General features: G+C 40.5%; 1 protein-coding gene across 5 annotated transcripts in view; it reads right to left on the reverse strand.

Moving 5' to 3' along the window:
* The window catches only part of CREBBP (CREB binding protein), a 79,390-nt gene that overhangs the window by 33,965 nt on the left and 29,716 nt on the right, over nt 1-15,709 (reverse strand). For 4 of the 5 annotated variants that reach the window (XM_035339459.1, XM_035339455.1, XM_035339460.1 and 1 more), the window contains 9 exons: nt 14,213-14,462; nt 13,550-13,663; nt 5,942-6,184; nt 5,221-5,320; nt 4,614-4,760; nt 4,036-4,153; nt 1,244-1,436; nt 1,009-1,062; nt 23-147 (listed from right to left, as the gene is read on the reverse strand). In XM_035339459.1, coding sequence (XP_035195350.1) covers nt 23-147; nt 1,009-1,062; nt 1,244-1,436; nt 4,036-4,153; nt 4,614-4,760; nt 5,221-5,320; nt 5,942-6,184; nt 13,550-13,663; nt 14,213-14,462 — 1,344 coding nt within the window. The remainder of the gene's footprint in view (nt 1-22; nt 148-1,008; nt 1,063-1,243; nt 1,437-4,035; nt 4,154-4,613; nt 4,761-5,220; nt 5,321-5,941; nt 6,185-13,549; nt 13,664-14,212; nt 14,463-15,709) is intronic. The other variant, XM_035339458.1, reaches the window with a different exon arrangement.

Here is a 15,709-nt window from a genome sequence, read left to right on the forward strand (position 1 = left end):
CTTGATAGCAAGAAGTACGAACCGCAGGAACAGCGCCCATGTTGTTCATTTGTACAGGATGGTTCATTGGAGAAGCTGCACGGGGTCCCATGGGTGCTTGTGGCATCTGTACGTTCCCTATGGACATGGGGTTAAACTGATTCATTCCTGCAAATGCACCCCCAAAACAACTCATTAGGAACAAGTCATCAGAACTTATCTACGTATACTCTAAAATTCACATTTATTATGACTAAAATTTAACCACCCTACATGTTTAATGTTGAAGGAACGTATCAATGTTCCTTTAATGTTGTTCAAATTACTCGGCTTAAGAGAAATCAGGATGCAAAAATTTTTTTAGAAGAATGTCAGTTAAGGAGAATACAACTTTAGCTGTCTAAAAAAACCAAAACCACAAAAGATGAAGAGAGTGGATGATCTGTACAGACAAGATGCTATTTATATATAACACCAAAGGATCATTTACTGAAATAAAATAATTGTGGATACCCTCTTGGGGGAAGCTGAAGCATCTAAGTGTAGCCCACAGCATCCTAAATCAGTGATGGCAAACCAGCAGTGCTATCAACAAGCTAGAATGCCTTTTTAATACACTTTGCATGAGAAACTGAGAGGATATCTATCATTAATTACACAGGATGTGTTCTAGGATGTACAGGATTAATGTGCTAAATTTGCAGCCACAGATATATATTGGGCTAATTAACAGATAAAAACATGCTAATACCTCCCCTCCCAAATTAATATATTTTAAAGGACAGGTTATCCACAGTATTCCTCCTCACTTTGAAATGACTGAATTACTTCTCAGGTGCTAGCAAAGTGTCTAGTATGTACACGTAGACGTGCACTGAGACAGCTCCCATCACAAATCAACGAAGAATGATGCTGAAAAAAGGGAGACCAGTAGTTACCCCCCCACAACTCCAAGAGAAAAGCAGACCATCAGGTTTTCCCCTACTGATTTATATCACTCCCACAAACTAGAGAGGAAGACATAGATACCTTGAGAAACCTGCATACGACTTATAGGCACGGTTGGCATGGACATAGGCCCATCTGCAACGGAAACAAGAATGGATAAAGAAAGTTTAACATACGAACTTGAGATCAGCCTAAGAGCACAAGGACACAAATTGTGTGGGGCTATAGCCAAAGGAAAAAAATAAGAATAATTAAAAGCTGTTGTCCCTCTTTCTGTTTTCCCTGGCTGCTCTCACCCCCACGCAGAAGCACTTACTGGGAGGCCTCACGGGCTGTGCCTGGCCCATGGCAGCAGCAACCTGCGGGATGCCAGGGGGCTGAGGTCCCGGCGTCTGTAAGGCTGGCTGATTTCCCAAGATCCCTTGTTTATGTAGACGAGACCTCCGCTTCTCTTCCAGCTCCTTTTGTATCTTATAGATTTTCTCCGCTAATAAATGATAGTATTCATCCTAAAAAGAAGGATAGCACTCAACATCAAGCATAAGAAAGCAATGACCAAACTCATGCAGTCTACTTTTTTTTTTTTATGCACCTGCCTATTTCAACAAGAACTATTTCTTTTCAAAATTCTGTTAAATTGAGACAGTCTCATCACTGCTTTAATGCAGATAAGAAAAACCAAGCTTCCAGAAAACACATGAGACTTGGCTTTATGACTATTCACCCCATCTACGCCGTGTAGATTAGCAGACAAAGCAGAAGACTGCAGCTTCTCTGTTGCTTGGACAAAAAACAACAGGAAGCTGTGATTTAGTTTCTAAGCATTAATGATTTTTAAATGACGTTTTCATAAAAGCATTTCAACTAATCCAGAGACAAAAGAAAAGATATCCCCAGAAATACAGTCATTCTATGTGAACTTCAGGAGACAGGTGTTAAGGACAGATCAATTTTTAAATAATGACAGGAGCCACTTTTCCTAAAGTGTCAGACTACCAACAGTCATTGCAGGCAATAAACAAAAACAAACAAAACCCCAGAGGAATGAAAGGAATCAGTGAAAAATAGTCCACAGGCACAGACAACTAAACACTACATCTGTGCAAGACAAGAAATCCATTTTACTCAATACACATTGACAACAGATCAAATAAGGCAGTCACAGTGCACAGCAAGGGAGACAATTTTGCTTGCCAGCAATTGCTGGACACATCTGCAAAGCGTATGAGATTAGGCACCTGCTAAAGGCAAAAAAAAAACCAACAACTCACAACAACAACAAAAAACAACATAGAACCCCAAGACAATGTTTCTTTTGTGGGGTCACCAGTGCTCTTAAACCCGGTGTTACATGGAGCAAAGGTTGAGTGATACTTGTCCCACCATCATTTCATCTTCACACTGGACTAAAATTTGTTGTTACAGCACAATCTGGTTCACTTCAGAAAACCAGGATGGGATGGGTATCCCTCATGAGTCTTGTTAAGAAAGCCCAGTGTTATAATAGAGAGCTTTGTTTCTAGGTCACTTCCCTCCTCCAAACATCTAAAAAATCCATCAATACAGGCACTTTCCACTGTCCTGTTTCAAGGTGATAGAGCCCCATCCCTTTGTCTGCTCCAGACACTTCACCTACAAGTTCCTACTAGTAAATTTAAGACTGTGTTACTTCCACACTGCAAGGATTCCTGAAAAATACCGTATTTACAAGGAGAGCACATTAATAAGCAGTTTGACACCTCATACTAATTTGTTTTTCAATGTCAAAGTAGAAGTGATGCTTCTCAAAAAGGATGCAATTCCACATGGAGTCATTTAGAATGTCTTAACTATTCCCTTCTTCCAAATTTGCTGCTTCGGAGCCAAATAAATTAGATGAATTCCTGTAACAGAGATCTCTGGCAACGAGGCTCTGACAGCTGTTTTCAGTGGTGAAGAAGATGCTTCTGAGTATTTGTCTGGCATAGAGGCCAGAAGGTATCTAATTTTTATAGCCAGAAGTCTACTACTCTCATTCATACTAACAACATATGGAGATGTTTATGTACATCTATCAAATTCTCTCTGAAGTTGTTCTGTAAGCCTACCATGGTGCTCAAGGGTGATCGCTTTTGGTCACACTTAACGTCTTTCGTGCTAAACAACCACTGGGTAGCCACAAGGAGGACACGATACCACCACTGACCAATGCTGACGCAGCAGCAGCATTACAAGTATAGCCACTGCCTTTAGGAAACAAAACTCACTTCTATCTTCAGCTCTTTGGGGAGCTAATCTGAGAGGAGTATCACCCAACACCACTGATTGCTCTCTTCAGGTAACCCGTATCTAAAGAAAGGACCTCAAGATTCTGATCAGGTAAGATCTCATTAGCTATCAGTACTGGTACTACTAACGCTGCCTTAACCTGATGAAAACTTCCAGGGGGTGGTTCCTTTAAGGTGGAAGTACTGCAGTGACAAATAAATAGTATGCTCTGTGTCAATCAACAGGGTTTTGGTCTCTGAGTAGCAGAGATTTGAGCTGACACCTCACTGCAGACAAAGAATTCATGAACAGGTAATTCTGTCTTGTTTCCCATGCACAGGATAAACACAGACAAACTGATTTCTTATTCTGTTGAGACTTGAAACTGCTATTTGTCTTAGCCAAATCACTCTCAATGCTGCTGAGTAGCAGAGAAATTATTCCAACACTGCAGGTAAGAGGTAAGCAGTTTAACAGGACTGAGTCCTAGACAAATCTTCCAATGGTAAAGAGGCATTAAAACTACCACCTACGCAGACTTCCATAAAGGAGAAAGTCAGTAAGGGAAACACCAAGAACTCTGAAGTCCAATGCATGTCAATCAGACTTTCGGGAGGGAATGCAAACAGGGCTAGGACCATGCTGTCTTGTTTTCACAGACCTGAAGGAGATGAACTAGTCCAGAGTGATGTTAACCAGACAGTTTGGGACTACACAAATGCTGTAACAGAAGATAGCCTGACTTTCTTCATCAACAGAACAGTGAAATCGTTCTCTGTGGTTGGTTTTCATTATGCTTCTAAGACTTGTGATACTACAGCTCTTGAACATATGCTGAATACCCAGACTGAATCAACATACCCTACTGTTAGCAGATTCATACATATCTCCTTCGACTTTCCTCGCATAAGCCACCAAGTTCTCCATGCGGCGATCCTTCAGTGCTGCTGGATCAGGAGTGGGGAAGATGGCTTGGACACTACAGTAGATGAGAAAGAATAAACGAAAAAATATTCAGAGAAAAATTAATAATACTATGCAGCTTTATAATCTTCACTCCGCACACTCCCTTGCACAGAGATGTAAATGTTTATTTAAATTGTTTAAGAAAATCTATAATGTACTACTCCCCACAAGATTAAAGCAAATTTAGTGGTGAGAGAATGTGAGGTTTGACTGTCTAGAATCTAAATACTTCTGTTTAGTACAGCAGAACAAGTTTACTAGCCATATGAACTGCCTACCTCTCCCCTTAATGAGCAAGAGGAATGAACTGAAGAAGAGGGTTAAAGACAGTGGCTCGTTCTGAATGGAACAGCGTCAAGAGAACCACTACTGATAACCTCCTCCTCAACAATTTTTCAGCTTGATAATAGAACTACAATATTGAAATTATTTAAAAACATTCAGGAAAAAATGTGGTCTTGGTGAATACTTACAGTTTATGCACTAAATGATTGCGCAGGTCCTGAGTGACATGTTCATGCCATGCTTTCCTTACCCCGGTACTAGAAGGAGGTGCAGCCGTTGGCATTGAGCTGAGGTTTCCAACATTGCCAGAATTTGTGCCATCATTCATTAGTGGGCTAAAGCAAAAAAGAAAATGGACTGTTAAGAGTATAAGAATGCAAAGTTTGGTGGTATGTTTGATGCCTGAAGAAGTTTTTAAGTTATTGTTTTAGTCAATTCTAGGTATTGCATCAAACATTCTGTAAGTGAAATTCTGGTATCAACAAGTTATAAAGCATACAGCAGCAAAGCTGAGGAGACAAGATAAAGAATCACAACCGTTAAAGTATTTGTGCATTTAAAAATACAAAATACTCTTCCTTTGGGAATTCCTTTAAAACTACTAAATATTCTGGAAATCTCCTGGGGTCAAAGCGGTAGATGTAGAATTGAAACACTAAAGAAGAGCGTAGCTAAAGATGCGACTGATCATTTCAAGCAGCAATACAATTAGTTTTTAAAGTATTCTCTTTATTTACATTCATAAAGCATGTAAATAGATGTTTAAATGAGCAAGAATGAAAATGTGTGCATTACTTATTTGTCCCAAGGGATGTTGGAAGAGCAGTTTCAGAAATTAGACTAGCTTGCTGGTCTGTTGTTATTCCTCCTGTGGGAAGGTTCATCTGGTTGGCTCCTTTGGGACAAAATTAAACATCATTGGTACACAGTTCACAATTCTGACAATAAGAACACAAAACTACACTTTATGGACATGGTCCGTTTAGAAAAGAAACCTTTTATCAGATACGTACTTTTATAATCGTATCTACTATGGTGCATATATACATAGCTACTTCATAAGCTAATTTCAGTATAAACATTTTTTCCTAGAAAATATGAATCTATGAGAACTTAAAGTTCACAAACTCTTGCTACTAGTTCTATAAAGTAAAAAGATAATAATAATTAGGTTCCTGAAATAAGCTAGCATTTGAGACAGAATAGTCTGCTAGAACAGGTGAAGTATTTGTTAAACAAACCAAAATCCTTGTGGAATTCTATTTAATCACCTTAGAAAACGAGAAGTTATGGACTGTATTTTAGAAGGAACTAAAACAACTACCATTTGGCAGAAGAAATATATACAAAGCTTTCTAATATTCAGATGTAAATGAACAGTAGTGTATATACAGTATCATTTTAAGTTATTAATCAACATGAACAGAAAGGCACTAGTCTAATGCTGTTTGTCCTAAAAATTCCATAGCTTGGTTTATTTAAACACCTTACTTTCTTGGTATTTTTTTCCACTTACCCAAAGCATTAATGGTCCTCATTTGCTGGTGAGCCTGAGGTTGTGCCGCTTGTTGGCCTTGTACCTGGGGCTGCAACTGTGTTTGGGGCTGGTTGCCATATGGGAGTCCAAGAGCAGCGTAGGCTCGTTGCATGGAGCTGGGGTCAATCGGATTAGGATTACTTAGCGATGGATTATTCTGCTGGCCTGTTCCAACAGAACCAATGGAATTCTGCATTCCACCAGCTGGAGACCCTAAAAGGGCTATAAAAAGAAAGGTTAATAGAAAATTGAAAATCTATAAGGACAATCAAAAATATCATCCCAAGAATCAACAGAACATGCGTATAGTTATATGGTGTGTATTTTTGTGCCAAAGGGACTGAATGACACCTGAGGTGGCAAGTGCAAAACAGTCTTTTATTCTACAGGACAGAAACCACAACAGCAACTAATACATACAGCCCAAAGAAGCGCTGTAAATTTTAGGCAGGTAAGCCCGTAATTACCACAATATACATAAAGTACAGGCTTCAATATAAGGTTAAACAGTCTACAGGAACAGTCTACTAGGAAAAAAAGATTAATTCCTCTACTTCTTTCCTTCCCACCAATCCCATTTTAGGTGAAAATATTTGGCTCCATCCAGAACAGAGATCCTGAATTCAGGATCAGCACAAATACAGTGTCCTTGGACACAAAGGTAATATTGAAGCTCTGTTGGTAGGAATTTTTATTCTGAATAGCTGCTAAATGAACCCCCTGAAGGCCAAAGAAGTTAGCTTAAAATCCAAGTGAGAGAGATGAAGAGCCCCGATAGGCTTCTGTACGTACAGAATCTGAAACAATCTGGAAAGTCAGAAAGGGGATGAGTCTGCTGCAGGCTTTGGTAAACAATTTAGGTAATGATATTCAGGTACTCATTAACCTACATGACCACCACGACCACGTGACCACTCTCACCACACAGATGTATGGAAGAGTCATTTCTATTTTAGACAGGAAACGGAAACTACAGGGAAAAGTAGTTTTTACTAAAACAGAATTGAATAAAAATCTGTATTCCAGGCCTCATTTTAGCTGCCACTCCACGTAATACCATGTTCCCCAGCAAATGACACACAGAGCATATCCTTCACTGTGGAGACTGCGCTCTGCTAACTGAGGCTCTGGTAGAAGACTTCACATTCTCCCCCCCTCAAATAATTAAACATGTAACATGCACTACAAATTTGTGACCTAACTATAGCAATAATGATGGTTTTTAATATAGCAACAATAACAGTTTTAGAAAAAAAAAATACTGAGAGGCACAAAGTTAGAAAAAACAGTGGGAAAACAGGCCTTCTGAGACATCAGCAGCATTGAAGGCTTTTTAAAATCCTTACCACTATGGAAACTGAGAGAATGACCGAAAGAAATGCACATGCTTTCAGCTTTTATCCAAGAGAGAGAAAATACAAATAAAGCCCCACAGACATCAGAGTCCAGACTTTCCTCTCCATGGATGGGATTTCAATTCCATCTCATCTGCTGAAGAACTCCAAGAACTGTCCCAGATGCCCCTCCTAATAGTTACGGATAAAAAGCCCCACAGAAGACACCCCCAGCTTTTCCCCCCATGTATTTCCATGGCATTTTGAATGCCAGCTCTACCATGGAAGTACACATACTTACACTCTACGGACACACACCTAGCTTTTGAACACACTCCTCATTTTCAACTGAGTTTAAAAACAGACAGAAACGTGACTGATGTCTATTTCATTTAAGGGAAAGTTCAATTAAAGAGAACAAATGTGTGAATTCCCAAGTGATGGAAAAAAAGCAGCATGAGCACAACCCTCGGACTCTAAAGAACCTACCCTGGCCAAAAACCTGAGAGCTTCAACCCCGAGGAAGGCTCCAGCCTTCCCCCCTCCCTCCATCCCTCTCCCAGGCAGGCTCCCCAGCGCTGGCGAGGCCCTGACACTGAACACCTCCCTGCAGTTAGCCTGTGCAAGAGAAGGGCTAACTCCCCTCCACTGCTACGTACCATCGCTATCAATGTACCGATCACAAACAAGTCAATTGATCACACGACCTCTGTTCACTGGGAAATAGGAACTAATTAGCTCTAACATGCATTAGCTACTTTTGTTTTCTGTCAGCACCAGCTTCTTGAAACCCAGCGCAGGCAGAGAGGATGCTGTTTATTCAGTTCCTGAAGGAGCTCAGTTTAATACTTCCAGAAGGTCTTCTGTCAAAGAAACCAAAATGAACCCTACCTCTCCAGGATTTCTCAATCTCTGAAATCCTTAAGACACACAGAATTGTTTATTCTTGTTGGATTTGCACATACTCTCGGGGCTCGTGCAATCTAAGAGAAAGATGCCTTTACAGTAGTGCAAGCCCAGAAATAGGGAGCCTCTAAAAGAATGTTAAATAGCACAAAACTTGTGAAACTTTGGAATCCATGAGGTTTCAGAGGCTGTTGTGGATTGCTTCAGGAGCTAATAAAAGCTTCAGCTTTTAAAGAAAAGATGATAGCTCTCCAAAAGAGCTATGACAAAAAACACGTATGCTTTCCGTGTTGGTTGTAAATCAAAGGCAAATCTCTGTGGATACGGCAGAACGACCACAGACGAAACTGGAGTTTGTGAACAGGAAAAAGGCTTCTAGTCACCACACTGAGGTTAGCCAAGCGTTTCACCTTTCCTTGTGCTCTTCCACGGAAATAAACGCAACCTGGCATCGATTGTTGGAAATAAAACACCACCCTGGCAGCAAGACATCACTCCAAGCTGAGAGGTAAGCATAGGCAGCACCCAGGCCATTTCAAAAGACTAATGATCTCCAAGAAGTTCCACGTGTGTGCACATACCTACTCAAGCAGGCAAAACTCCCAAAAGTTGGTAAACAGCCAAATAGTACTTCAATACCTTAATCTGAAATATCTTACTACAGGACTTAGTACTACAATAGATGCTTACAAGCAGCGGTACACACGCAGCGCAGAGACAAGTGGCTGTCTGGTGACAGCTCTTCTCTACTTTGTAACTCAACAACAGACTGTACGGAGTCTTTTCACAAAATCAGGAATCGGATTTTAAAGTGGTTTTTCTCTATTTTCATGGTTTTGTTTTCATATGAATGCATGACAAGATCTCCATCTGTCCAGCAAGAAAATGGAGGAAGATGGTATTAAATTCTGTACTGGACAGATCAAGTGCAAACACAGTCCTCTCTCTATGGCAGGTACTATAGAAAATCAAGTCAATTAAAATAATTACAGGATTGAAACAAACAGGAGTTATCAAATTAGTCTACTTACTCCATGGAGCAATGTCTAGTGTGATTTTTCATTAACTGATGTTTTACACATTGATAAGTTCATATGAGAAACTCTACATGCAAAGACAGGTCCATACAGAACTGTTCACATTCTAAATCCTTTAAAAACAATTAAGCTTCATACTCTTCTGTTACAAACTCACGTGTTTATGTATTTTAAGAGTGAAAGTTCAAACAAGCAGAGGTTAAGCAGCTTCAGAACTTCCTGAACAGTCTGATCAGACCCCTCCTGGGTACATGCATTAGGACGTAACTGAAATGATCGAGTACTATCTATAGGATCCTGTTTCAGCGCGCAGAGCAGATTACGCTGACTTAACGTAACTGCATGAATGCTTGATAGAGGCAGGGGAATAGTATTTATTTTACATACAGACTCCAACTGCTATCATAAGCATGAATGCCCAGCGCTTCTCTAACCCAACCACCTTGTTGGAAGCAACATATTAATAAATAGGAGAAGTCTGTTCTACAGTGTTTGCTTTGCTTCCACGTTCTGGAACTAAAGCTCATTCAGCAGCGTCCAAATTCGTTGTCCTGCAGTTCCTCACTCTCCTTGTTACATCCCTTCTAGTTCCAAGTGGCTGGAGCAAAAGTTCTGCTGGTAACCTTGACTCACCTCAGCACGAGCCTGTCCTGCACCCAGAATTCGGCAGGTATACGAAATGTAACTGTACGTGATTGTCTGATTAAAAAGCTGTGTCATGAATCAAACCATGGAGTAAATAACTACACAAGCAACTTCAAAGTAGGAAGTGTCAGTATCAAACTACCACACCAACGACATTTAATTATTTTTTTTAGTAAGCATTAAACTAAAAGCCTTCACAGTATAGCATCATCTTAGTCAACGAATGGAACTTTTTAATCTGTGGTCTAACCATTTATCATATGGCTCAGTGGAATAACCGATAGCTGGTACGTCACCATTCTGTATGATTTCCAGCACTAGAAGAGCAGGGGAAAAAAAGGACATTTTGTTTGCAGAATTCACAGGCAGTCACTGACAGTAAGACTTGACCAGACTAGATTTAATTTCCAGTTTTCAAAGAAAATGGGCTCCAGCAAACAAGCTGCTGCCTACTCTTTCTGAGCAGACACTTCCCTGTGCATCAACGCCCTCCTTCCTTCTCTACAACTGGCAAGTTCCCAAATGTTCTGAGTCCAGATCTTCTTTCTTTTCCTGTCCATGCTCAACAACCTACTCTCTCAGCCTTGTTTCCTCTTCCTTTATCCAATTCCCACCCTTCATCCCTCAGTCTATACATCCTGGAATTTCTGGCCCAGTGTTCTTAGAAGTGACATTTTCAGATGAAAATTGGTTGTCTCAGATTTACTCTCTCAATCGAGCTTTTTCCTAACTTCACCCTATTTATATATTTTTTTCTTCTTCAACAACTCCTACAGGGAAGAACATGGAAGAGACTGGCTCCACGTTCACAGCTCCATCTTCCAGTCTTGCCCACCTGAACAGGGACCACGGAAAGATTCCCTGGAGCCCCCCAACTCTGGAAAGCACGTCGGCTTTGCAGGAGCGCGGTGCGGCACAATTAGCACCACTGGGAGGGCTGCAAGGGGAAGAAGAGTCAGTAGCTGCTTGGTGGTGCAACACACACCTGCCAGGGTCAGGGACAAAGAATTAGGAAGCTCTTGCATGTTCAGGATGAGACAAATCTTCAGAAAAATAACTGTTACAATAGGGCTATAGTGCTAGCAGATGTATCAACAGCCAAGATAGTTTATACCTTAATTTGTGGTAGGCTCAGCAGGGAACAAAGTAGTCCCTAACAAAAACAAGCCTCCACACCCAAAACATTGGTACCAATTTTCAAGTCATTACTTCAGAACACAGGAGCAGATAGCCTGTTCAAAAGAAAAGCTTCATGTTTCAGTATATGCAGCTGGGGGGGAGCAGTTTCTCTCTGTACCCTGCCCCAGTCAGAGCTCTACATGGTATATACATACAGAGCCATAAGGAACGGAAAAACAGTTCCCGCCTTGTCCCAACACATCCTATTAGCAAGTCACCTTCCTACCAATAATGGCACCAAAGAAACTGAACACCAAAACGTGGAGTAAGATGCCTCTGAAGAGCAAGCTCCGTTCTAATACCCTGCACACCGCAAGCAGTCCTGGTTTCCAGCAGGAATCCCCAGAGGAGCAGGAACAGAATTAAGAGCACAGGAACCACTCTGCAGGGATAAGGTGGAAGCAAGCCACCGTATTCCAGCATTTCAGAAGCGCTGAACTGCAGAACTTTCTAAAAGATCGGCACACTTTAAAGGAGCTGCTTGAATACCTGGCACAGATACAACAGGAATCAAAGTACCAATGGTAAAATAGGCAACAGCACAGGAAAGAAGATTTGAGGACTCAAAGACTACAATGACCACGTGATAATTCACTCTGCAAGAAGGACAGCCTTAAAAGTAGCAAGTGTCACTACACTTCATTGCTTTTTTCCCTTTCCAAACATTCTCAACCTATTCTGCCGTATCTAGAATCCCCCATCCCCTCTCAGTTAGCGGTAAATAATTGCAGCATCTACTAAGAGGACAAATTTCTCCAGGTCTTTAACCTAGCTTAGGTTAGTTTTCACTTGATGAAGCAGTGTTTTCAAACACATCTATTAATGTAAATCATTTAACAAACTTCTTTGAAAGCCTAAAAAGTGCTATACCTTATAATACATCGAAACAAGTACTCTGAGCATTCATCTTTAACCTTCAAACAAACCAGGAAGTGTCACATGCATGACTCAGACATTCAGAATAATGAGACTTGCACACTACGCAGTACATTTTCATGGTTATTCCTGTTGGATTATCAGTTACTTGCACAGAGAGGGAGATTTCTTATTTATTTTCCTCCGCGTGCAACAAGAACACCAAACTCCACATTTACCCATTATAACTCTGTTGCAGTCAAAACAAGACATCCTATTTGATCTCGATAAAGTTACCTTTTAAGGACTTTCTTTTTGGTTAAAGTGCCTTCTCCTTTGCTACGCTGTGCGAACGATGTAAAAACAAATACTGCACAAGCTAGTTTTCTCCTACAGCGTGTATTTAAAAAATTCTATTGTGCTTTGATAACAACTGTGTAGTATGGATGTTATGCACAAACAGACCACGTCATATTAGAAAGCAAAGCAATCAAAACATTTTTCAAAGGCCAAACATGACTAATCACTTGCAACAAATCAGCTTTACCACACAAAAAAATATTTTGGTTATGAAGGAAACATCTGGTTAAATGAAAACAAGATCCCTACCTCCAAGTAGCTAGTTTTTTTTTTTTATTATTATTTTTGGAGGGAAAAAACCCTCCTGAAATTATAACAATAGCATCCTCACTAGTTAATTTGGACAGTCTTACCAGTTATTCTCCTCTCTGCCTTACTCACCTAACCTCAGGGCTCTTCACTACCCTGCAAGGTTTATTAGCTTTCCTCACTGCAGCCTCAGCCTAAACGGAAACTAGCAGAATGCTTCCAATACTATCCGAATGTAGAAGCTGCACAAGCCCTTCAGCTATTTTCCGCTTCTTCACCCTTCTTTAAATATATTTAGGCACAACATTACTTAGACTTCTAAGACTGCTGCATCTATGCTGTCAAATGTTCTATCCTGGCATAATTTCAAAGGAATCTACCACCCTAAGCTCAGTGTTTTCTGTTTCAGAACAAGAGGGAAGAAACGCGCTAGAAATTGACTGCCCCCATCCATCAGTAACAGCTAAGCCATTATGAAAAAAGGGGCATGGGCAAAAATGCTGTGGTTTGTAGATCTTCAGCTAGTCAGTACCAGCATTAAATAGACTTAATATTTAACATGCTCAGACCCATTCTTTTTCTGCACAAAAATACACTTCTACAGGTATTTTTAATTCTTCTTCATTATTAGCATGTTGATTAAAGTTATTTTAGCAGCGTGGAAAAAAAAATAAAAACCTGTCCCAAAACTCTACCTAAAATTATATTACAACTGGAATCATAATTAGACCGCGGCAATTATTGACCTGCCTCACCAGAAAATACCAGGCAGAAGTTGCCGCACCACGTAAAAAGGAACATGGGCTTGATCTGATACTTTCCCATTTCACGTATTGTATATTTAAGTCATAATTGCATTCCATGATCAGAAGGAGGAACTCATTAGTCCATTCATCTTTATACGAGGTTAGCAAACAGTTGTTAAGTTTGAGATTGTCAAGGTTTATTCTTACACCATACATGTGATTAGTTTCATTTTAACGGTATAATTCCATTGTGACAGCAGTAGAACAGCTACTTACGCTGTTGGTTTCTCTTGTCACTGGCGTTTTTCAAAGGAAGGCACACAGGACAGTCGTGCCGAGTACAATTCTTCCAGTGGGAAATGATTTGTCTCGAAGAAGCACAATGAGCAACTGCAACAAGGAAAAGCAACAAGACTGAGGTCACTTCTTAGCTGACTCGTTTTAAATAAACTCTTTTCATTTTTCAGAGCCATTCCATTCTCTCCTCTCCAAGCAGTGATGTATATGTAATTAAACACAACTAACTGCAATTAAACATTTTTGGGACTCACCGACAATGCCATAATAAGTACAGAAAATAGTACTAAAATTTAAGAAATTATCCATGACTGAATTACAGGCAAACACAAGGTGGATATTACATCCTCTTTATACAAAAGGAGATAAAAGAGTCTCTTGAGGCTACTGTTAGTAGTAGCCTATTTCTAAAATGAAAATACTGCATTCTGTTTTCTACACAGAAAAACGCAAAGAGATCAGAAGGGGGAACCAAGGTAAAAGTAGTGAAAATGGAACTGCTGTTTAATTAAAGAGCTAGCCAGTCCACTCACTTGTGCTGAGTACAGTGCTCTTTTGGACAAAAGGGAAACACTGCTGACAAGTACCCAATAAGTGACATACAGCTCATTTGCAAGAGTAGCTGCAGTGACATGCTCTCACCTTGACAGGCCTTCCCAGCTTGACAGTGTGTCATGTGGTTGAGGACGTTCTTCATGGTTCGACAGTGTGGGAGAGCACAGGCTCGCACCTCCCCGTTTGCTTGCTCACGCCTCTGACATTTGTGAGCATGAAGCAGCAAAACCAATTGCTGCTGGATCAGTTTGCGCTTCTCCGGATCTGCTGTTGGTCCAGTCGCCATCGCCTGCGTCGGTACAATCCCCACTTGCTGTACTTGGGTTTGCATCTGGGACTAAGAAGAAAGTTAGTTTAGCATCATGTCTGCAGATCTAAATTTTGATCTTAATCTTGTACAGTAATTCTGTCATCGGAAGACAATTCACCAAGCATTCCCCTATTACAGGCTACAAGGTTCATTACACCACTGCAGCATTCTCAAACATTTTGTATTCTCATCTCAGAACATCACATTGATTCCTCTGTTAAGACATTTACAACCAGTATTTTAATCAAAAAGCCAACCAGAATCTTCTGTTTATTATGCAGATCATAACTGCAACAGGTATGAGCTCCTACCACACTTGGAGATCAGATTATTCAGATCTGTTTAGTCTATTTTAGTATCTCAGGTATTATATGTTTCAATCCTAGTTTCTTCCCCACAATAGAAAGTGTAGGTCAAAGGGAGAGGACTGTCGCACTTACGTGACTGTCTCTATATAGTACGGTAACAGGAAGAACTGATTTTCCAAGCCTAACTTAGCATTTCTTTTCATATATGACTGCTGAAATTCCTTTTATAGGGAAAAATATCCAAGGTAAGATGTATACAGATTTCTTGCAGAAGGGGTCACCTAAGTTTAGGTTGCACTAGGTCTACTGAAGTGATCTGGAGTTTACTAGAGGGTGATGTTAGGTTGTGTCAGCTCTTAGAATCTGCTCTTTTCTGTCCAGAGTCCATTCTTCAGGGACACACTTCCACAACAATGCCCGAGTCCTGCCTCACAGAGCCTGCACACCCACGGAGATCTTCGGTCTAAGACATGGCTCATAATGGTCTAGAAACGCTGAAGAACTTCCTTAATACACCATTTCTTCAGCACAGATTTAGAAGCTCTTTAACCCCCCTCCCCCCCCCCAGCTTCTTAGACTTTTGAAGGACAACAGCCATAGAAACCCTATTTTGAAGATATTCTTATCCCAATCAAAAGCGATTCCACTACACTGAATGCATCCACGGCACAAAATGACTTCACTAGAAGCAGCACATACGGCACTGCAGAAGTGCTTAAATCCTTATGATACACAGCCTGAATTAATCTCACAGACAAGATGAAACTGTCCCAAGAATCACTGATTGTTCATTGTAAATTCAGGTTACCTGGGAAAAGCTCACCGATTTCCAAGCTACCTAAGAAAATCAGCCGTTTAAAACACAAATAGAAAGTAAGAGGAGGTTCATACTGGGGAGGTAACGGGAAATACTTCAGGGCCATCTAGAGAACTCCTGACCAAAGCCTGCTTACTGCATTTAAAAAA

This window comes from Oxyura jamaicensis, chromosome 14, assembly GCF_011077185.1.
Source record: "Oxyura jamaicensis isolate SHBP4307 breed ruddy duck chromosome 14, BPBGC_Ojam_1.0, whole genome shotgun sequence".
Classification (NCBI taxonomy): domain Eukaryota; kingdom Metazoa; phylum Chordata; class Aves; order Anseriformes; family Anatidae; genus Oxyura; species Oxyura jamaicensis.